At 39.8% G+C, this 26,183-nt stretch overlaps 1 protein-coding gene and 1 pseudogene across 1 annotated transcript; one reads left to right on the top strand and one right to left on the bottom strand.

The window, feature by feature from the left end:
- The first annotated feature begins 9,482 nt into the window (after positions 1–9,482).
- On the top strand, positions 9,483–10,755 carry LOC122013431 (salicylic acid-binding protein 2-like). The gene is made up of 3 exons (XM_042569709.1): positions 9,483–9,914; positions 9,998–10,135; positions 10,400–10,755. Exons 1-3 carry the CDS (start codon positions 9,537–9,539, stop codon positions 10,694–10,696), a joined length of 813 nt encoding a protein of 270 aa, XP_042425643.1. The 5' UTR covers positions 9,483–9,536; the 3' UTR covers positions 10,697–10,755.
- Positions 10,756–24,581: 13,826 nt separating this feature from the next.
- LOC122013722 lies at positions 24,582–25,841 on the bottom strand (annotated as a pseudogene).
- Positions 25,842–26,183: the final 342 nt, after the last annotated feature.

Raw genomic sequence — 26,183 nt, 5'->3', positions numbered from 1 at the left:
CCCACTAGGTTTTTCTGTAGTTGTCAGGTCCACTGACCTAATTGGATTTCGACCACCTGTCAAGTCCCACAGACCCAGTCAGACTTTTTTCCATATATTGGATCACTTTTTAACCTATCAGGACTTCCTACTAGCTATCAGGTATAATAGACCTAGCTAAAATTTATCCTGGTGTTAGGTCCTCCAGACCCATCAAGTCATGCACATTTGGTAACAAGGTTAGATAACACAACATTTAACTTTAATCCATTTGTCATTCATCAAAACCTAAGTTCGATCATTGATGTTTACTGTACTAATAATCTCTCCCTTTTTGATGTAATGACACCCTAGTTAAAGCTAGACAAAATTGCAAGAAAAATTATGAGCAAGAAAACAATATGATCATGACTTCACATAATATAATTTAACTTTTTGTTTTATTCTCTTAATCATTTTGGATTAAGATTTTCAAGGAATTCTTACTTTTTTTCTTACTTAAACCGTAACACTTTTCCTTTGACATTCATAAAAAATGGAGATGTAAATAGACCATACCATAAGTCTAAAACATGTAAATAAAGCAAGTAAATTTAGAAAATAATAAATATTTTTAGGTCTATTTTAGGAAGAGTTGCAATTGTTTTTAAAACATTTTGCAAGTATGCTTCATAAACTTTTAAACAAAGATCCTTACAAAATATTTTTTAAGTATTTTCAAAAGAAGTTTTTCAAAGTAATTTTCAATAGACTTTTCAAGGTGATTTTCAAAATAGTTTTCAAAAGATCTTTCAAATTAATTTTAAAAATAATTTTTAGGAAAATTTTCAAAGTAATATTCAAGATATTTTTTAAAACATCTTTAAAAATAATTAATTTTGAAAATAATATTTTCTAAAGAAATTTTCAGGCCATTTTTAAATATTTTCAAAGTAATTTTAAAAATAATCTTTAAAGTAATTTAAAAGTTTTTGTAAAATATTTTTTAAGTAACTTCAAAGTATTTATTACTTTTCAAAACATTTTTTAAAAATTATTGCATGCATTTTTCACACATAAGAAATTTGCAAGTAATTTTTAAATAATTTTTAAAATAGATTTTGCAAAATAATTTTTAAAGCACGTATTGAAGAAATTTGGTCAACACATGTTTCAAAAGAAAAATCAAGTATTTTTTTCAAAAACATTTTTCAACTATTTCGAGCAAATACTTTTCCCATATATTCTCCTCCTTAAATTGATACTCCCCTTTAAATTGACACCAACTTGACACCTCTAGTTACTCTTATTAGCTAGAAGGACTTTACTTTTACCTAACTGTCTAATAGATTTAGTGTTGGAAATACTGATTTTTAAAAATATATTATTTTGAAAAATTAGTATGTTCTATTTTCTCATTTGAATTGTTAATTAAATTGGATTAAAATAAACTTATTTAAATTAACTTTTAATTAATTATTTCTGAAAACTAATATCGGATTAAGTTGATTAAATTTAATTAGTCTATGTTTTAATTTGGTTTAACTTTAATTATAGTTAAATTAAGTTAAATTATTAATTAAAGCTAAATTTGAATTAAAGTTAGATTAAGATTAATTAAGTTGAAGTTAGTATAAAGTTAAGGTTTAATTAGAGTTAATCTATTAAGAAAAGTAAATTAAATCATGTTTAATTAAGATATAAGTTTAAATTAGATTAAGTTTTTGTTGAAAAATTATTCGTGCAATTGTTTCCCGAGTCAAGATTGACCAATTTGACTAAACTCGAATAGTTTCAAGTTTGAATTTCGATGTTTGGATAATATATTATGGACAACATGTTTGAACAATATGTTGTGAGACATATGAGAGAGAAACAAGTAGGTCATGGAGGACCGAGTCCCGGTTTGATGCCGACGATGCTGAGAGTTTGACAGCCGCATTTGAGTTTCCTCTTGATTATCAAGTCTTTCTTCCCTCTCCTTCCGATCGGCCAAATTCTCCACCGCCCGGCTGCATTTGTTTCTTTAGGGATCAGTTTATCATCGATCTGCGGTTTCCCATTCATCCCTTTTTCCCCGCCGTTTTTAAATACTTCCGCATCTCCCTTCACCAATTAGTGTCGAACTCCTTTCGGCTACTGTGCAGGGTCGTCATTCTTTTTCGCCTGCACACTTACCCCCCGGAACTTTTATTATTTTTATTATCCGAAGTTGTCCGAGTTGGGGACTTTCCTTTTCCAAGCCCGAGGGGACTTGGTTTTCTTTGACAAGATGTCGATCTCCAACAAACATTGGAGGGAATATTTCTTTTCTGTATGCCTTCCCGAGCGGCCAGACCTCCCGACCCACTGACAACTCGAAGTGGCGCAACCTCCCTTGAAACAATACAAGAGTCGATCGGACTATCTCAACGCTGCTTCCATGCTGGCCGGTTAGAAGTATGACATCCACAAATTGATGTTGGAGGGTGTTCTCTACATCTTTGGCCTGAGTCCGATCCGCACCCGGCTTCCGTCTAGCCTAGGTATGCAACTTCTTCAATCTTTATTTTAATTCTAACTGATTTTTCTTCCTCTTTTGCAGCCGAAGTCATGCTACACGCACGTCTGGCCGGCAAGGTGAAGCTTGCAGATGCCGCCATTAATACGGCTGCTGTGGAAGAATTAGAGAGTCGCAACCTGCATCCAGTCGGCTCATAAGAAGAGCCTCAAGATGAGAGCGAGGTGGCTCCAGCCTTGGCGAGCGCGGGGGCGGCTAGTGGATCACGCCCTACCTCCGAACAGCAACCGGTCATTCAAGTCGAGGGGGCTTTCAGCTCAGCCTCCTCAGCCGAGCCACTGATCAGGCACAAGAGATGCCGAGTAGAGTCTTCATCACGCTCCTCCACTTCGGGGGTGCGGTCTACTGAACGGGTCGAGACGTCGACCCTCTCTCCCATCCAAGAGTTCGAAGCTCCTAAGTCGTGAGATCGGACTCCTTCCCTCTTCGATTTGCCACAAGGAACCATCTGCGCCGCTACTGGCCTTCCTGCCACCAAAATCGAAGGCCAAAAGTCTGGCATTCGTCCGGCGTCCTCCTCCCAGCCGTCCGAACGAGCTACTTTTGCACAATCATCCCCGAGTGGCCAAAGCCATATTACGACGATTATTCACCTACCGATCGAAGAGTGGCGTGAGTCGGCAGGCGCTGTATCCCAAGCCCCTGAGCACCAAATCATCATCCAAGGGTTGCTCGCCCAAATATGGGCGGACGCCCAAGCCCGTGCGGTGGTAATACCTCCTGGGGCACTTGCGGACAGTCACACCCAGATGTCTACTAGGGTAAGTGTTAATATTCTTTTTAATCAATTTTCGCTCGGCACTCATATTCTCTTTGTTGCTTGCAGTACTGGATGGAGAATCTGGCTATGTGCCAAAGGCTCACATTTTTGGAGGAAGAAGTGAAGAAGATGAAGGCGTCGAGCAGTCAATCCTCCACCACTCAAGAGCAGACGAACGTCGAGGTGGCTAAACTGCGGGACGGTCTGGAGAAGAGCACCAAACTGCTCGAGGCCGAACGAGACAAGAGTTCAGGGCAGGCCACTCTACTAGCTCGACTCAACAAGCAGGTCAGCACCTTCGACAACAAGATTGAGTCGCTCAATGCGAGGAATCTTCCGGCCATCGAAGACCTCGAACTGAAGAATAAGGAGGCCCGAGCTCTCGCCCAGAAACTCACGGAAGCTGAGGATTTCCTGGTCGCCGAGCGGAACAGCCGGTCAGCTGAAGAAGCTGCCATTCGCAGCCAACTCACCGCCAAAGATAATGTGCTGGCCACCGCGAAGGAAGAGCTGGAGGTCTCCCAAGCAGCTTTGAAGAATTACCAAGATGCCGACGCTGGCCGGTTTGAGGTGATGAAGAAGAATTATATCCGCTCGGATGCTTTCAACGATAAAGTTGCTGACCGGGCACTCCGCCTATTCGACTTGGTAATCGACGGGATGATCGAACAGCTTAGAGAGGGTGGCTATCTGTAGGCAACTCTGACCAGCAATATCATCAGCCAAGACAAACTTACCGCGTCGCTACCTGACGATGCCTTAGACTACCTTGAGTGAGGTCGAGAGCTCTTGTAAAATTTTTGAAGTTTTAATAAATGCTTGTCCTTGTATGTGTTTTTTCAATCATCTTTTGAGCATTGCCAGAACTCATGGCCTCGTGACTCCTCTGATCGTCCACGATGAGTCTATCAACCGATCAATCCTATTTGTCTTCAGAGTTCCATTATGATTCTGCGACCTTCCGATCGGCCATGGGAGTATTTTGAAAAATAATCTCCAACGGTCACTTTATTCAGAAGACTTCGAGCTTTTGAGTAGCCAGGGTTCACAGTCGACTATTCATCTACACTTGCCCGCTCACCGAGCCAAGGGTTTAAGGTCACTTCTCGACCGTTGAGGAAGATTAGGCAAACACTGGGGTTTAGGGTCGCCGCTCGACCGTTGATGTGGTCCCGAGTTTAAGGTCGTTGCTCGAACGTTGATGAAGAATAGGTGAAGACTTGGGTTTAAGGTCGTCGCTCGACCGTTGACATAGACTCGGGTTTAAGGTTGCCTCTTGACCATCGACGTAGACAAGGGTTTAAGGTCGCCGCTCGACCGTCGATGGAGACAAGGGTTTAAGGTCACCACTCGACCGTCGATAGAGACAAGAGTTTATGGTCGCCGCTCGACCGTTGACGTAGATAGGGGTTTAAGGTCATCGCTCGACTGTTGAGGTATACAAGGGTTTAAGGTCGCTGCTCGACCGTCGTTGGAGACAATGGTTTAAGATCACCGCTCGACCGTCGATGGAGACAAGAGTTTAAGGTCGTCGTTCGACCGTTGACGGAGACTAAAGTTTAAGGTCGTTTCTCGACCATTGACGGAGACTAGAGTTTAAGGTCGCCGCTCGACCGTTGACGGAGACTAGAGTCTAAGGTCGCCGCTCGACCATCAATGGAGACTCAAGTTTAAGGTTGTTGCTCGACTATTGACGTAGACAGGGATTTAAGGTCGTCGCTCAACCGTTGACGTAGACAAGGATTTAAGGTCGCCGCTCGACTGTTGACGTAGACAAAGGTTTAAGGTCACTGCTTGACCATTGATGGAGACAAGGGTTTAAGGTCGCCGCTCAACCGTTAATGGAGACAAAAGTTTAAGGTCGTCGTTCGACTATTGATGGAGACTTAATCAAGAGGCCTTCGCTTTTTATTCATATTTTGCCCTGCATTCGGGAAACATACAAAAATACATAGTATTCACTCGGACACCTCTCATCCTACCCTGTAGGGTTGGAGATGATTCGCTCTCCATGGCCTCTCAAGCTGTCTTCCCTCTTCATCCTCCAGGTAGTAGGCGCCCGAACAGAGCTTTTGGACGATCTTGAAAGGTCCTGCCCATGGGGCTTCGAGTTTGGTGACGTCACCGACCGGCTTCACTTTCTTCCAAATGAGATCGTCGACTTGGAAGGACCTCGGGATCACCCTCCGGTTATAGTTCTGTTTCATCCGTTGCCGGTACGCCATGAGCCGAACAGCTACTTTTTCTCGTGTTTCACCCACCATCTGGTCTATCCTGGGCAACGGATAGAATTCCTTCAAGCACACCTTGTTCAAATCGCAAAAGTCGATACAGACCCACCATTTATTGTCTGACTTGGAGACCAACACCACATTGGCTAGCCAGCTCGGAAATTGAACTTTCCTAATATGGCCTGCCTCCAGCAACTTCTCTATCTCCGCCCAGATGATCAAATTTTGCTCCGCGCTGAAGTCCCTCTTTCTTTGCTTCATCAATCGAGCGTCCGGTCGAACATGAAGCTCGTGCTGAGACGTACTCGGGGAGATACCGAGAAGCTCGTGTGTCGACCAAGCAAACACATCATGATTTTGTCTAAGGCAAGCGACCAACTCTGCCTTCTTCTCCACCTCTAGGTCGGCGACGATGAAAGTGGTTGCTTCCGGTCGGTTGGGGTGGATCTGAACCTCCTCCTTTTCTTCGGACACTAGTGTGGGAGGCTTTTCAGTGATTGTGTTCACCTCCAAGCACGGATTCTTCCAAGCGCTTCTCGCTTCGGTCTTGACCATCTCGACGTAGCATCACCGAACGGCCAGCTGATCGCCTTTGACCTCGCCCACCCAGTCGTCCACCGGGAACTTGATCTTTTGGCAGTAGGTAGACACTACCACTAGGAACTCTTTGAGGACCAGTCGGCCCAGGATGACATTGTAGGCCGATGGTACGTCCACCACGATGAAGTTGGTAGTCCTGGTTCTCCTCAGTGGCTCTTTCCCGAGCAAGATGACCAATCGGGCCTGTTCGAGAGGCAATACCTCATTGCTTGTGAAGCCGTAGAGTGGGGTCGTCATGGGCAGCAACTCATTCCGATCAATTTGTAACTGATCGAATGCTTTCTTGAAGATGATGTTCACCAAACTCCCTGTATCAACAAAAGTTCGGTGAATAGTGTAATTAGCAATTACCGCCCGGATGATCAACGCGTCGTCGTGGGGGATCTCTACTCCCTCCAAGTCGCTGGGGCCGAAGATGATCTCGAACCCTTCGGCCTTCTCCCTGCTGCATCTCACTGTGTGGATCTCCAGCCGCCGAGTGTACGACTTCCTGGCTCGGTTGGAGTCACTGTCGGTCGGCCCTTCAGCGATCATTCCTTTTTCTCCTCGGGATGTGTTGCTTCTGTTTTCTTCTTCTCGAGCGGAGGGTCTATTTCGCTCGGCTGGGACTCGGGAGGGATTAGTGTCATCCCTCTGCTGATGTTGATGGTGCCGGTCGGGAGCCCTCCTTTCGTCCTCCTGCCGCCCAGTAGAAGGAGATCGGCGGCGGTATCCTCTTGGAGCTGGTCGGTTGACGATTGGTGTTAGACGGCGGTAATCATGCGTGTTGTGGGTCGCCAACTGATGGAAAGAACATAACATTGCCGTCCACACTTTGCCTTTTGCCACCTTCTGCTTACCAGAAGTCACATGCTACACGGTATGTGTCCTGGTCTCCTGGTGCGGCTGCGCTCCTTCGGCCCTAAGCCCTTTGGGTGGCTGATGGCTGCTTGGTGGTCGGGGCTCGGTCGGCGTCGAGGGTTCGATCGGTGCCTCTTTTCTTCTTTCCGTTTGGGCTTCTTCCATATTTATATATTCGTTGGTCTTCTTAAGCATGTGGTCAAAGTCCCTGGGCGGCTTCCTGATGAGCGATCAGAAGAAGTCTCCCTCAACGAGCCCTTGAGTGAAGGCGTTCATCATTGTCTCGGATGAGACCGAGAAGATGTCCATGGCTACTTGATTGAAACGATGTATGTAGGCTCAGAGCGTTTCTTTTGATCCTTGCTTCAGGGAGAAGAGGCCGACGCTCGTCTTTTGATAGCGTCAACTGCTGGCGAAATGGTGTGAGAATGCAGCTCAGAAGTCTTTGAAGTTGCGTATAGATTCGTCCGACAATTGTTTGAACCAATTCTGCGCCGATCCAGAGAGGGTAGTGAGGAAGACTCGACACTTCACTCCATCTGTATACTGGTGTAACGTTGCTTCATTATCGAACCTATCCAGATGATCATCTAGATCGGTTGATCTGTTGTATGTCCCGATCGCCAGTGGGCTATAGTGTTTGGGCAAAGGGTCTTGTAAGATCTCCTCGGAGAACTATCGATTGATTTGTTAGGGCGACGTGTTGCTTCGGGGTGTCGTGCCTTTTCGTGCATCCCGAACAGGAGCATCATCCAAAGACGATCCCCGTTCTTGATTCACCTGGGCTATTTCTGAGGGGGTTTGGAACAAGGTGTGATGAAAGGGGATCGGCGCGGGTGGTGCTTTCCCTTGTGTCCCGGTCGGCCTTCTATTCTACCCCGCTCGTCTCCCATTCGTCGATGTTGCAGGCTGTGGCACTTGCCGATCGGCTAACGCCTGTAGTTGTTGTTACTCAATCATTTTTGTCGCTCGGGCTTGCACGAGCATGTCGAGCTCTTCCTGGGTGAGCGTCACGGTTGTGAGTCATCCAGCATCCTCCATCTTCTCGGCTCAGATACAGGTTACGTTCCCACAGACGACGTCAAATATGATCCTGTCCGAAAGTCGAAGAGATGGAAAGTCTGGGATGTAGCACTCCCGCTGACCTCATGTGGACTCCGCTCCGACCTGCAACACATCTGACGTCAGTGCCGAGTCAGGGAAGGGGTCCCCGGCGTTGGCCCTCCGACGCTCAACTAAGTCACCGACAATGAAATATAAGGCGGAGCAACAAGAAGACTGTAGCACAAACAATGAATATCGCATACCTCCGCCGATGCTTGGACCCCTCCTTTATATAGAGCTCCGGTAGCGCGCATGCACGCTTCCTAAAGCGAGCACGCTTCTCAAAGTTTTCCCTGAAAAAACTTGTCAATAAAGCATCTCTGACACAGTATCATAACGGGTTGAGCATATCTTTGAAGTGACAGTGGAAGCTTTCACCGTACGATCTTTTGGCTGCACATGCCTGGTGTCGGCTGTCCATGCTAGGTCGAGCGGGTTGGCCGCTCAGCCGGGATCTCGCGCCTCTGGTGCCCCATCCGGTCGGCCAGAACCTCACTACTCCTATGCGTGTCTGCTCGACCGAAGTTCCCCTCTGCCACTGCCACTGCCACTGCCGAGACCTGCTGCTAAGCTGAGCGGGGTAGCCGCTCGGCCGAAGTTGAACTCTGCCCATATCAAGCTTTGTTGTCTGGCCGAGCGGGGTAGCTGCTCGGCCCGGCTTCTACACCTCGTCTCCTCCTCCATTCGGCGTCCAATATTCCTTCAAGCGTCGGTCGTTTGACTCCTCCCCGTATCGAATGAGGCGGCGGATCGGGCCCTTCTTCCCCGGTCGTGGCATGCTTCGCCCGATCGGCCGATGCTATCCGCGTGTTGACCGTCTTAACTTTGACCTCTACCGTGGTCGCTGGATGGGGCCTCTCATCATCACCCTGCATCAATATAGTTGCCAGCTATTCTAACTAGGTCCATTAAAATTATAAAATTAAATAGTTACAATCCTAAAAAAATCAACATTTTCAAAAAATATGTGCATATGTACATAAAACTCCGTCTGCATGGCAATCTCACTTGCACAGCACGACACGGAAAGAAACACGTAAATTTTTCCTGATGAATGATCAAGACTCTCTAATTTGGCGGATGGATGTATTGGTTCAGCGATGATAATTTTTTTTAATTAGAGAATATGATAAATGAAGAGGATATGTTTTTTTAAGGTGGCTATTAATCATTTGTGTAGTGATTAAGATATAAAAAAAAAAAAGGTATACTCAAATAAGTTAAATTTTAATCTATAATCTAATATGATAATACACTATGTTCCTAAAGAAGCTTACGACAGATGTTCTCAATAAATTTATTTTAATAAATAATAAATTAAAAATATTGAATTGGTGGAACATAACGCCTTTCGATTTAACCCGGATCTCTCATTAAGAAACACGCGAATTGACCCGACGCCAGCCCGTTCTCACTCCGCCTTCTATAAAACGGACACCCGCAAGTCGACTCTTCAAACTACAAAGTCCCACAGTCACCTCACATGGCCAACTCCAGCTGCGACCGCAGCCACCACATTGTCCTCGTTCACGGCGCCTGCCACGGCGCCTGGTCCTGGTACAAGCTCATCTCCCTTCTCCGCTCCGCCGGCCACCGAGTCACCGCGCTTGATCTCGCTGCTTCCGGCGTCGACGAGCGCCGCTTCTCCGACCTCAGGAACTTCGCCGACTACAACCAGCCCCTGATCGACCTCCTGGCCGCGCTGCCCCAGGGCGAGCGCATCGTCCTCGTCGGCCACAGCCTCGGCGGTCTCAACATCGCCTTCGCCATGGACAGGTTCCCACACAAGGTCGCCGTCGGCGTCTTCGTCACTGCCGTGTTGCCCGACATCGCTCATCCTCCCTCGTTCGTCTATACCAAGGTGAGCAAGCTAAACGAGTCTTGATTTTTCAAAATCTACCTTTGAGCGTACGTACGTTTTGATTGAATTCTGTTCTTGTGAAGGTCCATCTGGAAGATCCGACCTTGCCGTTTTGGTTGGATACCCAATTCGGCACGGTAGGGGACAAGGAGAACGGCCCTCTGTCGATGTTGTTCGGCCCCAAGTTCTTGTCCCTCCTTTACAATCGCTCACCGCCGGAGGTATGGCTCTGCTCATAGGCAGAGAAACATCATCAATCGTTGTAGAAATCGATGAGTAACTGTCTTTATTGATAAATCTAAAAAAAATTATAAAAATTAATGAGTACAAAAGTTGATTATAAAAAATTCTAAATCCTAAATTAAAAAAAAATAAAAGACTAGATTATCCTCAAAATTATAAATAAATAATTCTAATTATATATAATTTAGCAATCATCACATTCACCTCTCTACTTCTTCTAACAAAATCGCATCTTGGTGAAGGATTTTGCCTTGGCCATGACGCTTGTGAGGCCGTCTTCCCTGTTCGCGAAGGAACTGGAGTCGTCGTCGCCGCTCTCGGCGTCGGGGTATGGCTCGGTGGCTAAGGTGTTCGTCGTGTGCGAGAAGGACGAGGGGCTGCAGGCGAGCTTCCAGCGGTGGATGATCGAGAACTACCCGGTGAACGAGGTGAGGGTGATCGAGGAGGCCGACCACATGGCGATGATGTCGACGCCGGAGAAGCTGAGCCAGTTCATCTCGGAGATCGCCGACAAGTACGCTAGCTTCATAAATGAATAATACCATAAAAGCAGGTGTTGCAATTTAAAATAATAAATAAAAGCACCTTTTACTGTTTTTGTTTTATTATATATATAAAAAATAAAGTGTGTGATTTGTAAAAGTATTTGTAATAAAAATAATTTGTAAGCTGTAAAAGTATTTGTAATAAAAACAAAGACAAAAGTATACAACTTTTATCCTCTTTTTACTTTAAGAGGGTGAAAATGAAAAGTGAAGAAATTTGTTTGGTAACCAAAGAGCGTAGCCAGTTTTCGGAAATGTCCAAATCACAAAAGCATTTTAGAAATGTCCAAATCACATACTTCTCATGGATTAAATTCACATTTTATCCTTCCGAGGTAATTGAAAAAGACATTTCTGAACCGCAAAGTGTTTTCTCGAAGAAAGTGACGTATGTTCAAAGCAAAGGTGACAGCCTGCAAATGGTGCGGGTAAATTTTCGACGGACGGTGCAAGTAATTTTTCGGAACGGTGATTCTCTGTTAACGTGAAAAGGTCGAACAAAGAAGAGGGGATAAAGGTCGGGCTGGTGGAAAATATTTTCTGACAAATGGTGCAGTTTCTTGTTATAGAAAGCAAATTGTTATTTCAGTGGAGTATCATTATCTTCTAACGTAGTAGGTGATTCTACGCAGAAAATAAAAGGTGATTAGAAAAAACCTAACAATTGTAGCTTTGGCATATGCTCTTCTCTTGATAAACAGTACAGTCTATAGCTTGGACGTCTTCATGGGCTAACTAGTCCCGATCACATGGCTATCTCATAATCACGTAGTTGAAAGCGACAAAAATAATTCCAGGCAATGATTTGACAATTCTATGTTATATTATTAGAGAAGAGTTGAAGGGAGGCGTAAGCAAGTGTACGTAGCACGTGGTTTAAAAAAATAAAGTAGTTTTTAAATACTTTGATCCAGCCTTCCAGAGATGCAATAAACATGGCGATGGTAACATCTCAAATTACCTTTTTCATTATTGTAGGTCGGAAAAGCTTCGTTATATTGTCTAATGATTATTTTTGTCATTGTAGAAAAATCAATCACATAAGAGTGATAGTTGATATTGTGGTATGAATGAAGTTTTATGCTCCGATCAATCTTGTGAACAATATATAAGTGTTATTTTATTAATGTGTAAATGAATTAATATGATGTATAGATATCCATTATATATTTCGTAAAAAGTGAAATTCATCATCCTAGCCACCCCCTCTCCACGACTGCCCCACACTATTGGGATGAAGTGAATCAGGAAATCAAAGCTAGTCATTAAATGAGAGGTAATTCCTCGATCTTTGACGGAATTCAACCCTTTCTCAATTCTTGAAAATTTTATAAGTTTAAACTTACCCAGTAATCTTGAAAATTTTTTGTTATTAAATTTTTTTTCCCTTTCCTTTACTCAGTCTATTTTTCTACACTTGATATGCTTATTATTTTTGATGAATGTTAAAGGGGGAGGGTTAGATGGATTTAGTAAAAATCAAATGATACTTCAAAATCAGACTAACTTAAACCATGTCATGTGTTTATTTATTTTTTGCTTATTTTTTACTAACTTAACCCAAGTTGTCATTGCATCAAAAATGGGGAGATTGTTGGTGCGGTTAGCACTAACGGTCTAACTCAGATTTTGATGAATGACAAAGTAAGTTAAGTTAGTTTTGTTGTAATCTAACACTTTGACTGAGTGTGCAGGAGAAACCTAGCTAGATCAACGGGCCGACCAAATAGCAGGTGTGAAGTCCAGATAGGTCGACGAGTTGACCGGATATTTGACACGAAGCCCGCTTTGATACCAATTGTAGGATCGAAAAAGCAACGAATAAGAATGCTCGAACGGTAGTTATACCGATTCAGACTGATATCAATTGTAGGATCGAAAAGCGCTAGAGGGGGGTGAATAGCGCTCATGGCTAATTCGTTCATTTCGAGTAAACTCAAAGTAAATACGCAGCGGAGATAAAAGAAAGACAAACAAAACACAAACGTCAAGGATTTACTTGGTTTTGAGCCTGTGGCGACTCCTACTCCAAGACCCGCACATAAGAGTGCTTTCGATGGTTAATCACTAATCAATCCAAAATAATACAAAACGATTACAATTGCAGTACAAGTAACTTTTAAGTAAAATAATACCGACAACTTTGTATGAGGAAATCTCTAGAAGAATCATCGTTGGAGCTTTCGGGCATCGTGGAAGCATTTTCTGAGCAACTTGAAGAAGTGAAAGTCGTTTGTTGCGTTGTCCCCAACCCCTTTCATTATCCTTTCATTATGGAAATAGCCACGAGCGCTATTCACCCCCCCCCCCCTCTAACGTTTTACGATCCTACAATTGGTATCAGAGCGAGATCACTCTTCACTGGACTAACCGCCGGAAGAAGCACGAACCAGAGTCATGATCCAAGATTAAACCATGTGGGTGAAACTTTGAACAAAGTAGGGGAAGCCCTGAGCAGGTCAAGAGTGACTTGATGCTTAAGGCCTCCCCTCGAGCATCAGGTCACTCTTGACCTGCTCAAGGCCTCTCCTCAAACATCAAGTCACTCTTGACTTGCTTAGGACTTCTCCTACTTTGTTCAAGGTTTCAGCCATATGATTTAATCTTGGATCATACCTCTAGCTCGTGCTTCTTCCGGCGGTTAGTCCGGTGAAGAGCGATCTTGCTCTGATACCAATTGTAGGATCGTAAAGTGCTAGAGAAGGGGGTGAATAATGTTCGTGGCTATTTCATTCATTTTAAGTAAATACGCAACGGAATAACGAATGAAAAGAAAACACAGCAATGCTAACAAGTCCAATATTTTACTTGGTTTGGAGCCTATAACGACTCCTACTCCAAGGCTTGCACGTAAGAGTACTTTCGATGGGCAATCACTAATCAATCCGAAACAATACAAAATGGTTACAGTTGTAGTACAAGTAACTTTTAAATAAAACAATATCAACAACTTCGTATGAGAAAATCTCTAGAAGAATCATCGTCGGAACTTTTGGGCGCCGTGGAAGCATTTTCTGAGCAGCTCAAAGAAGCAAAAGTCATTCGTTGTATTGTTCTGAAGCTCCTGGTCAAAGCTACTTTTATAGGTTGTTTCGGGCGTCTGGACCATGTGGCTCCGCCACTCCGCGAGCTCCACATCATCTTAGAAATAACTTTTGAGTTCTGAGCGCTTGGACCGACTCCGGGCGCCCTGACCAGCTCGGGGTGCCACCAGTTCTGACTGAAATTTGACAGCCTCTGACTGTTTGATTATGACTTTGAGTTTCGTCGAAACTCTAGGTCGAACCGGCGCCTACTATTCCCTCTTCGGAGAACGCATCCTCACCTACTCCTCTCAAGAGAATTAACCTGTTGTCAGATCGGTCCTCCAAACCAACTGGAGTTTCGACTAGGGTTACCACCCCCTAAGGTTTTCCTCAGCCTAGAGTTACCACCCCCTAAGACTTAGGGTTACCACTCCCTAGGGTTTTCCTCCGCCTATGGTTACCACCCCCTAAGGTTTTCCACCTGCCTAGAATCCACTAGGACTTTTACCTAAGACAACTTGGGACTTTCCTGCAAGCTCAATGAATCTTGTTATATAATAAGACAACTTAACTTTGAACTCTTTGACATAATCAAAACACAAGTTTGATCGTCGGATGCTTTCCGCACCAACAGAAGGTGCGTCCAATGAGGCAAGTTCAATCCCGAACAGCTCGACACTTATCCGTTGCAAAGTCAAAAATTTATCCTTTAGAAGGCGCCTTCCATAGCCATTGAAGCCGCCTTCTATGAACAGTACGAAGGCGCCTTCCATCTTCATTGAAGGAGCCTTCTGACACTGTTCATCTAAAGGTAATTTTGCCCTGCAAAATAATATTAGTCCAAAATACCCTACAAAATAAATGTTAGCACAATAATAATGAGCAGTATGAATTAGTTTATGTCCTCCCAGGACCAGGAACTAGTCAAGGTCTCAGCTTAGGGATCCCAAATGGACCTAAATTTGACCGATGCCTACTGTCTCTTTAATCAGAATGCGTCCTCACTTGGTCACTCTCCTCCAGTGACTTACCTTAACTTACCAGTTTGCCAGACATCTGATCAGCCTGTCGACCTATCTGGACTTCTTGCCAGTTATCCGGTCAGCCCATTAACCTAACTGGACTTCCTTCCAGATATCCGATCAGCTTGTTGGCCTATCTGGTCTTCATATCAGCTATCCGGTCGGCCCGTCGACTTAATTGAATTTCTTGCCAGATATCTGGACTTCATACCAGCTATCCGATCAGCCCATTGATCTTGCTAGGTTTCATGCCAGATCTCCGGTTGTCCTGTCGACATATCTGGACTTCGTACTACACACTTAATCATGTGGTTAGATCACAACAGAACCTAACTTAACTTGTCATTTATCAAAACTTGGGTTAGACCGTTAGTGTAAACTGCACCAACATCATCTATGGTGATGGAGGGAGAGAATGCGGGATATTGCTTAAGGAATGTTTCTCGAGGAAGAGCAACATTCAATAATCAACTATATCTCATTCACCTCTATTCAATAATATTATCACTAAATATTGAGAAAATAATAAAGACTATGTTGATAAATTTTGATTTTATCCTAAAATTGGGGAACCTAGGAGTAATGACTCCAACTCATTCTTAGAGACAAACGGTGCAACTTATAAAATGAGTAAAGAATGAACAAAAGTACTTAATGATTTCTATATTATATCGCAAAGGGTATAATAGGGTATTACAGGATACTCTTAATATCTAACTGTGAAGGCTGGTCGCTTCAATGAAACACTTATGAATCCTAAGTTTTGTCCATAGCCAAAACAGACATGATAAAGAATTGGTAAAAGTCTAGGGCCTATTATGTGAATATAATTGTCTTGGTTTACACCAACTACTGAACAATTCAAGACATAGTTTATTGGGCAACCAAGTAAATACAATCTTATTCCACTACGGAAAGCTCAAAGCCACAAGCTACCTCTCTTGATGTTATAGTTTTCCGACGAAACTCTTGTTTGAGACTTGAAACTTATCCATAATTTCCATTCATGTGGGAGATTGTTGGAAAATTAGTTTTGGTGATCAATAAATTTAATAGGGATAAGACGGCTACTTCGTGAGTAATCCGTCGTAAATCAATTTCTCGAGTGAATGAAAAATTAATGTCTAATGAAGGGTTGGTCTGATATGATCAGATGAAAGTTTTACCCACACACGAATTGGATTTATGGATGAGATTACATAAACACTAACTCGAGTATGCAGAACTATTAAGGGATGTGAAATTATAATTAATTTTATTAATTAATTAATTAATTAATTAAAAAATTAATCATGATTGTAATATTAATTAATAGATTAAGTAAATAATTAATCAGAGTAATCAATTGAATTAATTCATAGTAATAGATAAGGTTTAAATGAAAATGCACACCCCATGTCTTTCACATTTTCACTTTTTTACCTTTTGAAAGAAACTTTTATCTCTTGAAAGTAACTCTTCATCTCTATAAAAGAACCCTTTTTTCTTCCACTCAATTTACTCAATTCTCAAGTTGTGAATTTTTCTCTTGAGTTCTCTTCTCTCTCCTCTCTTAAAAGTTTCAAGGCTTTGAAAGTTTGACAACGCTCGAAATTTGGAGTGCTCTTATTTCAAGGGGTAAGTCGTTGTATCTTGGGAGATGATTACCAATAAACCGTAAGCACTTAGGCGGAGCAATATCGTCTTTAAGAAAAAAAGATCTAACCTTCACTTCGATCTTAATACTCTTATCTGTAGGGATAAGCTTACCTAAAGGTGATGTGTCGATATTCGAAGAGATAACTCGACGATCGACGAGATTAAATTGGTAATGACGATACCAAGAAGGATACGTCTATTACCCGAAATGGTGTCTCGATAACTAAAATGATGTGTTGAGAGTATAAATGAGACAAAGTCCGTGTCATCTTACGCTCTATCGATTTAAGTCATCGACTCATCAACTCATCGTCGAGATAACTAATCAACCCAATTATTAAATAAACACTACATAGCTATCTCTATATAGAAATTCCAATAGAAATAAAATCACCTTTTACTATATTTGTTTTTTGTTTTTCGTTTTTTTTTTTTGTGAAAATGACTATTATTTATATATCTATATATATTGAAAATGATTAATAGAGTAAGTTGAAGAAAAAACAAAGAAAAGTTGTGAGTTTGGTGATCATACAGCAAACGCCTTGAGTGTTTGGTTAAGTTATCATGCATGTGACTCGTTTTGATATGTCGCACGTAAGCACCATAATTTTTTTATTTTATTATTATTTATTTATTTTTTAAACTGTCAATCGAATTCTACTTTTTAAAATTTAAGAGTCAGATTATAATATTAAATAAAATAAAATAAAAAAATTTAAAAAACTCATAGGATGTGCAACATAAGGAATGTACAGATAAATTCGGAACTGCAAGTAGCTCCTTATACAATAGTTTTAGATTTTTTATTTTATTAGAGAAAAATACCTTAGACCTAAAATTTGAATCGTAGGTGCTTAAGGGACTACGTGAGCACTTTGTCGTTGCCTGGGTGAGAAATAGCTTCTTTGACTTCTATAGACAAAGCCAAATCTTGCCCAAACAATTTCTTTACTCTTCACATTCTAATCTCAATTGTCTTCTTTAATAGCTTTTGAATAAATGAAAGAGGACAAAGAGATTCTTTGACATTTTGTTGAAAGAGAGAAATGTCTTCTTTGGTTTCTATAGAGAAATATCTTCGTCTTCTTGAGCTTTCTTAGATCAATCAAAGAGACGAGCTGCAAAGAAATTCTTTGATATTATGCAGCTGTTTACTTCGAGATATGGATTGAGGAAGAAAAGGAATTGTGGAAAAAAATATCTTATCAAAAGAAAGAGAGAAAAAGACCATGCAGGGTCCACAGCTGTCATCGTGAGCACGAAAAAAAACAAAAAAAAAAATATGCGGGGAGGAAAGAAAGATATGTTTCGTCATTTGGGCGGATAAAATATTCAGATTCGTTATATTAACGATCTTTTTTTATATCAGTCTGATGAGTATAAAGAGGGATATATATAGGTATATAGACATCATATATATGGTAGAATAAATTTAAGGTCTTCAGTTTTTGAGAATTAATTTTTGATCATTACGTCAGATATATCATGTATTCATCGTCTGTGCTACATCATAGGGGTGGATAAAAAAATATTCAAAGAATATTCATAGATGGGTGAATTTTAAAATTCGTCTATCTATTATTTTGAGTTGAAAGGATGAGTAATTAATTTTTTTTTATGAAATAATTTCTAAAAGAAAACTTTACCTAGCTTTTTAATATTTTCATCCATCCTAATAAACAGGAGTAAGAGTTTATACTTTGCGATTACTTGATTGAATATAATGTTGTATAAGGCATCGTGAAAACATGTCTATTAACTGCTACAACATATGACAATTAACAATACATTTATAACACTTATATATTGGATCCAAGTTTTCGATGTATACAATATATTTACATCAATTATATACTTGACTTACACCAACTTGTACAATAATTTTACAAAACATTTACACAAGCTTGACAAAAATTTGTTAGTAAAAATTGACATCATTTTTCAAAACATTTACATCAGTTTTTTAGTAATCCAATATTTACTAGTAAAAATGTTATGATCAATATGAAAATTAAATTCTCTCATCTCAGCTTATCTAAAATTTGTTGCTTTTTTGTACATTAAACTCTCAGCGTACTGCATTTTAAAATGCATAATCTAATTAAAAAATAATTTTTTTGGACTATTAATAATATAATTACAAATAGGAATAGGAATATGGCGATGTATAAAAAATAGATAAACATATACTAACGATTTTACTTATGTTGGACTCGAGATTGTAGATACATCAAACTCTCTTAATATTAACGATTGTAGTCATGGATATCACATATCGTAGTAAGATTGGTCCATATTCTTAAAAAAGTTCACTTGCATTAGGATGAAGTTTGTATGCATTACACACTAAAAGCCGATATATATAGAATTCTTCAACATGACAGGTACTTACAAAACAATGAAACTTAGAAGTATACAATTTTGAGCCTCCAAGGGAGTTATAATGCATATATTGAGCTTCTTATAGGTATATAATCAGTAGATATCAGTGATCATCTATGTTATTTAATAGACAGAATATATATCTGGTTGACTTGTCATTGTCAATGTTTGATGATAAACTAAATGCCTCAAATGGCATCATTCCAAACAAATCCTATATATAGAGACAAACATTATAAAAGGAATATATGGAGAAAAAAATTTGGTAGTAGCAGCTAATGTTATACTTACAGCAAAACCCACAACACAAAATATAGATGGTCAATATAGTATGTCCGATGTTTTGGCTCCTCTGCAATGATTGTAAAATATGTATTTATACAATCGTCATCTGTGAGTACGATCCAATAAAAAAAAGTCAAGAAAGATTCCATATTCAATGTAATTATTCCATTGGATCATATTGACTTTGTCGTAGCCCTACATAAATAAAAAATAAAATATGTCCATAAATTACGTTTTACAACACTAACACCTATTGTTAAAATTGCTACAATTGTAATAGCTACGGAAATTATATGTGTTATAACAACTTCTGATTATACATGGTTGAATTTTTTTCCAACATTATGAAATGTATGTTTGATAATACAATAAGAAGATAATTCTAATGTAATTTATCTTTGTATTCACAATACAATTATTAAAATTATCTATCATGTATTTGCATATTACAATAAGTATATAACTCAAGGACCACTTGACTCACTTTAGCTAACTTAGTTTCAATAATACCTCTGTCATCACATCATCTTTATTTTTCTTAAAATATAACTTCGCTTGTTGAACAAATATATAGACAAAAGTTTTCTCCATGAATAATTAAAAGTCATATAAGAATAAAAGACAAAATAATTAATCAATCTAAATTGTACCTTCATGATTTTGAATTTCTGTTTGACAAGCGTATGCAATAGTTTAGATGATGAAGATGTGGCAGCTACTTCTGCAGATGAGATAGGGGGTTCTTGAACTTTAACAGAATGCCCAATAATTTCCTCTCCTTTGCCCTTGGTCATCTTTATCTCATGCTCATCTTGGAAACTTATATTTTTAATTCTCTTGGCTACGGGCACTCCCTCAATTTCTTTTGTAGGTAGAAGTGTGATTAGACGTGACCCTGGGACAGGTTCAGCTTGGACCTGACCTGGGCCTGTAACCGGGTCAACTAGACGATTGCCCGTTGACTCGGGTCACCGAGCCGAACCAGAACTGGCCCGACAAGATGTCGGGCCAGTTCCGGTTCCAAGGCCCCAAAATCGGCGGACCGCCGATTAATCGCCGGTTCAATCCACCGATTTTTTTGTTTTTTTAAATGATTGTTGGAAATTGTTAGGGTGTATACTGAAAGCCTAAGCTTTTGTAAACATTTATTTCGAATAAAGAATCACATTTGGTCAAATCATCTACATTTGTTGTAGTTGTTCAATTAATTTATATTGTAGATAACATAGTATGTGGTGTCACATACAGAAGATGATGTTATCAATACCTTATAAATTATAAACAGTAGCTCATGACCAAAATGGAAAGGAACAAACCATTGGAAGGTCATAGTGTAATTAGGAATTAGTTTATCTTGACTATATAATTACACTAGTACACTTAGAGTGTATTGAGTAGGACCATTTGAGGTCGTTTCTTTTATACTGACTTTATAAAGGAACAAATACCTCAGTTATTATGAAAGTGTGTGCTCTTAATCCTGATACAATAACAAGCACATATATTTGATATTTATTTCTTTAATTTATCAATGGGTGAGATTTAGTTCGATGAATCAATAAGCTCGATAAGTTGGGAAATGATATTACTTATAGTGTGTGTTGTTAATTATAGAAAGAAACTGTGTCCTAGTAATCTAGGTTGATAATGTCCTCAAGATGAGCTCATAAAAATTGTCATGTTAAACCCTGCAGGTGGACTTAGTCCGACATGGCGATAAGGTTGAGTGGTACTATTCTTGGATTAAGATATTGATTAAATGAGTTGTCAGTAACTCACTTAATTAGTGGGCATTCGACATCTTAAACACAGGGAGACTAATACACTCATAATAAGAAGGAGCCCAAAAAAAAATGTAATTTGGGATTGGTGCGGTAGTTCAATAATAGTTTTCTAGTTGAATGAATTATTATTGATAAAATTAAGTTGTGTGTTCGGGGCGAACACGGGATGCTTAATTTTATCGGGAGACCAAAACCAATTCCTCCTCTCGGTCCCTATCGTAGCCTCTTATTTATAGAGTACTATACCCACCTATACCCACCTTCATACCCATGAGAAGGGGGCCGGCCAAGCTAGCTTGTGGTTCAAGCTAGGGCCGGCCAAGCCTTGGTTCATGGGTGGTCGGCCCTAGCTTGAACCCAAGTTTAGGTGGCCGGCCCCCATTAAATTAAAAAGAATTTTAATTTTAATTTTTATTATGTGGAAGATATAATTTATTACAGAGAATTAAAATTAAAATATCTCTCTTTAAAATATCTACAAAAGATTAAAAGAAAGAGATTAGATCTCTTTCCTTATTTGTAGATTGGAAAGATATTTTATTTTTTCTCTTTGAAAAATTATTCACATGTTGAAAATTAAAATTATAGAAATTTCTTTTTATCAACCATGAAGGGATTTTAAAAGGAAATTTTATTTTTTAAAAAATTTCCAAAGACAAATAAGGAAGTTTTAATTGTTGATTAAAATTATCCTATTTGCTCTACATGAAGTGGCCGGCCACATACAATTAATTAGGAAAATTTATTTAATTTTTCTTAATTAATTGTTGTCAAGGAAAGTTAAGGAAATTTTATTATAAATAAATTCCCTTATTTGCCAAAGCCAAGGAATATAAAAGAAGGGGTAGGGGTGCCTTCATGGGTGACAACTTCTATTGTTCTCCTCCTCTTTTCCTTGGTGTTGTGGCCGGCCATCATCCTCTCCCTCTCTTCCTCTTGTGGTGGCCAAATCCTTCATCTCCCTTGGAGCTCTTGTGGTGGCCGGATACTACTTGGAGAAGAAGAAGAAGGAGGAGAGAAAGCTTGCATCTCTTGGAGCTTGGTTGGTGTTTTTTTTTCTTCATCCTTGGTAAAGCTTCTTTATTGTGGCCGAACCTAGCTAGGAGGAGAAGAAGGTGGTTGGTGTTTTCTCATCTCGGAAGATCGTTGCCCACACAACGTCCGAGGTTAGAAGAGGAATACGGTAGAAGATCAAGAGGTCTTTCTAGAAGGTATAACTAGTAATTTTTCCTTTCCGCATCATACTAGTTATTTATGGAAATAATACCAAATACAAGAGGCTTACGATTCTAGGATTTCGAATATGTTTTTCGATGTTTTGTTTTTTTTTTGTTTTCCTTGTGATTTGATTGTTCCTTTCGGTTAACCTAAAGTTATTTTAGGAAATTAAATATTAGCTTTCCATAAAAGATTTTGTCTAGTCGGTGGTGGTTGCTCCCATATCCAAGAAGGTCATGTGCCTCGCCACGTCAGTACTGGAAACTAATTATGGAAATTAATATTTAATGGAATTAATAACTTAAGGTGACTTGGGTCGAACGTGTTAAGTTCCGCAGGAGATCCAAGTCAAAACCTAAAAGAACAAATAGATTAAGTTTTGGATCAAACGTGTTAAGTTCCACTGGCGATCCAAAATTTAATTTAAAAGAACACATGGTAGCTAGGAAAAGGTTCAGGCCTTTGTACAAAATTTTTGTACAGTGGAACCTCTAGGTTTTCCGAGTAGCAACCAACAGAAATGTCGGTTAATCGGTGGTTCCTAGCCGTTGGAACTGTCGGTTAACCAGAAGTTCATAGACATTAAGGGGGTGGAGGGTTTTCGGGTATTTTTTTTAACGATTAAGATCATTTGACCATTTTTTGATCAATGACTATGATTTAATATTTGTTATTATCCAAACTCTATAAATATGTAGTTCATTTCATCATTTTCACACACATCTTCTCTGGTATCATTTTCAATTTCGCATTCTCTACACGTTTTCGACTCTAAGTCTCCATTTCTATGTACTTTCATTTTTAATTTTTAACTACAATGGAAGCAGGTCGTGGAGGTTCATCATCTCAATCTCAGAGGGGAAAGGAAATAGTGAATCCGCACGAGGACCCCAACATTCAATCCACCGATGATGAGATTGAGCACCTTCTGATTTTGACACCCAAAACACAAGGAAGTACCAATGCAATTATTTCTAAGTTTCGAGAACTTCCTCTTCTAAAATATTCTATTTTCACTAAACATTTTGAGAATGTCACTCTTCCATTAGGAGAATTGCGTGCAAAATGTAAGCACTATAATGCTTTCTACAAATTCTAAGTTGACGGTGGCTATGGGTAGTTGAAATGACATGTAGAAACGAAGCACCCGACGAAATATGGACTCGACCATTCTCAAACACAATTATCTAGATTTTCTTCAACTAGCGATAGTATTGATTCTGATTTATTTTTATATTCTGACAATAAATTAAGAGAATTATTAGCTAAATTTATTTCCCTAAAATATCTTTCTTTTAGTTTTGGATCTAAATGCACATTTGAAGATTTTTGTAAAAAAATCTCTTAATCCATATGCTAAATGTGTTCCTAGGACTACACTTACTCGTACAATTAAAAAATTAGTAAAACAAGAAAAAAAAGAATTTAATTAATGTATTTAATAAATTAAATAATAAAAAAAAATTATGTTTCAATATTTGGAGTGATCGTTGGCAAATACATTCGTATATGGATGTGATTTGTCATTGTATCAATAACTCTTGAAATCTTCAAAAAAAAAATATTGTTAGGCTATAAAATTTTCAATGAATCGTATATTGCTCATAATATCGCACAATTATTATGTTTAATTTTAGAAGAATATGGATCAACTCATAATTTTTTCCAATATCATTAGATAATGCTAGTTTCGATACCGCTTGTATAGAAGAACTAAAATTTGTTTGTCAACCTGTTATTTGTAGTTTATTTTTTCATATTCGTTGTGTATTCTATGTCTTAAATTTATGTGTTCAAGATGGATTAAAAATTTTAAAAAATCATATTAAACCAATTAGAACTGCAATTTCTTATTTATAGATGCATCCATCTATAATGAAATCATAGGGAAAATTTTGTAAAACTAGTGGAATGAGACCTAAAAAATTTTCACATGATGTACCAATACATTGAAATTCAACATATCAATTATTACAAGATTCATTTTAATATAAAGAATTATTATGCCTATTTTTTACACAAAATACTAATACTAATATATATTAATTTTTATAACAATTGAATATTCACTACAAGAAAAACTCTCATAGACATCGGTGGAACAACAACGATTTTAAGCAAAAACCGATGTCTTTGAGTATTTTACACCAGTTTTTCCAAAAACCGATGTCTATGAGCGCTGATTTTAGCTCATAGACATCGGTTTTTTAGCCGATGTCTATGAGCGCCTTTTTTTCGTTAATAGACACCAATTTTAACAGCGGTTTTTAAAACCCGGTGTCTATGATAAATAAAATAATTTAATTTTTTCACTCATACTTAGCCAAAATTTACAACACTTCACTATTCCATCTAAACCTAAACTTATATCGCGCCGTCCACCCATACTTAGCCCTAAACCTATATCGTTGCTAAGGCACCACCACTTTCCTCCGGCCATCTCTCTCAGCCCCTCATCTCCCTCTTCTCCTTCTAGCGTACATGCCTCTCCCGATCAGGATCAAAACCACCTGCTTCGGTCCTAAGCAAAACCGCAGCATAAATGACCCCCTTCGAAGAGCACACCGGCCTTCTCGTCGGTGACTCTGCACGATCCCACTGCACATGTGGAAAGGGTTCTTGGGATTCTTCACAATCACGATCATCCCGGGCAGGAAAAGGGGAAGCTCGGGGAGCTTCGGCTTCGCCCGCGCCAGCAACACCGCGATGCTCTCCTCGCCGCCCGCCCTTGCCTTTGCCTCGGAAGGAGAGGGGTTCCGCTGGATGAAGTCTTTAAGGCCCTTTTCGCCGCCTGGGAAGCCTCCGGTGAGGCCCAAGAGCTCCTTTTCGAAAGTGCCTTCGTCCACGCCGACGGCAGAAGGCGAGGCAGGAGCAGGTGGGGAGGCGAGAGGAGGCGAAGGCGGTTGTTCCATGGTGGTCTGCTGGAGCTTGTGGCGGATGCCTCGCTCACCGTTGCAGAGGCCGCGGCCACTAGTAAGATTAACACAAATGCATGAACATGATGTTGTTGTTTTCAGTACTCGTAAGATTAACACTAGATAAGTGAACGAGGGTTATTATTATTTTTTTATTTCCTCGGGCACGGCACCACGGCTCGTCTCCTCCCTCGCCGCAAACCCTAGCTCGTCCCGGAGGGTCAAATCTCCCCTAATTGTTATTGAATCATCTGATTTATCTCATCTCGATGTATGCTGATCAGATATCATCGGGGAGCAAGAGATCTATCAAAGAGCGTCTGCACGGCGATCTCGGGGGAGATTTCAGCCGTTCGAACGTAGTTTCGGCTAAAAGGTACACTTTAAGTCTTTAACTTTCTTACGAATAACGAGCAGGTAGTCCTTTCTATTTTTTTTTCCTTTTGTTTGTGAAATATATAATCTGTAGATTGTTGCTGTGTCTATCGTCTACGAATCTGAAATTTTCGACCTTTCTCTTAAGGCTAGCTCAATTGGAATTGGGACTAAAGTTCTCAAAGTTAATATTTATTTTTGAAACTACTAGTAAAATTTCTAGATACATTCAGTATATGCCCTAAAATTTGGTATGTCATAATTTAAATATTGTTTTGATTGAGTTGAATTGTTATGCTGCCATATAAGTTGTATGGCATTTTTTTTTTCCTTTGGCATGGTCTGGCAACATCACGTACTCCCAACATATTGATAAACTAATGAAGAAATGGATGATATGTGAATTTCCAAGTCTTATTTGGAGATACATACTTGGTGACCAGGTAAATACTCACAATTAGATATTGGTATGACCAGTAGTAATGAAGCATCACTTTTCTGGCTAGATTGGTTTGACCGAATTCTTTCCACGATGGCATTAGAAATTTAAGATATGCAGTTATGAGGTCAACTCAGCTTTCCTAAGCTTTTCTGAGGTTAGCTAAAGTTGCAGTACTAACAAAGCCTTGCATCTTTACTAGTGGGAAAGAAATTGCTCCACTAAGTCCTTATTGTGTGTCTGACAAGAAATTCAAATTGTTTTGACACATTTCAGAGATCTACATAAGCAATAATATTTTGTTGCAAGACATAATACCTCAAACAATGAACGATTGGTAATAGAAACACTAGTAATATTAACACAAATGCATGAACATGGTGTTGCTGTTTTC

The sequence above is a fragment of the Zingiber officinale genome, chromosome 8B (genome assembly GCF_018446385.1).
Source record: "Zingiber officinale cultivar Zhangliang chromosome 8B, Zo_v1.1, whole genome shotgun sequence".
Taxonomy (NCBI): Eukaryota; Viridiplantae; Streptophyta; class Magnoliopsida; order Zingiberales; family Zingiberaceae; genus Zingiber; species Zingiber officinale.
The sequence above is the reverse complement of the archived record's forward strand: the minus strand, read 5'-3'. Positions and strand labels throughout refer to the sequence as shown.

Excerpts from the sequence above, each read along its gene's own strand:
- LOC122013431 (XM_042569709.1), top strand. The coding sequence starts at position 9,537 with ATGGCCAACTCCAGCTGCGACCGCAGCCACCACATTGTCCTCGTTCAC. Across the intron at positions 9,915-9,997 it reads CCTCGTTCGTCTATACCAAG|GTCCATCTGGAAGATCCGAC; the intron begins GTGAGCAAGCTA and ends GTTCTTGTGAAG. Across the intron at positions 10,136-10,399 it reads ACAATCGCTCACCGCCGGAG|GATTTTGCCTTGGCCATGAC; the intron begins GTATGGCTCTGC and ends ATCTTGGTGAAG.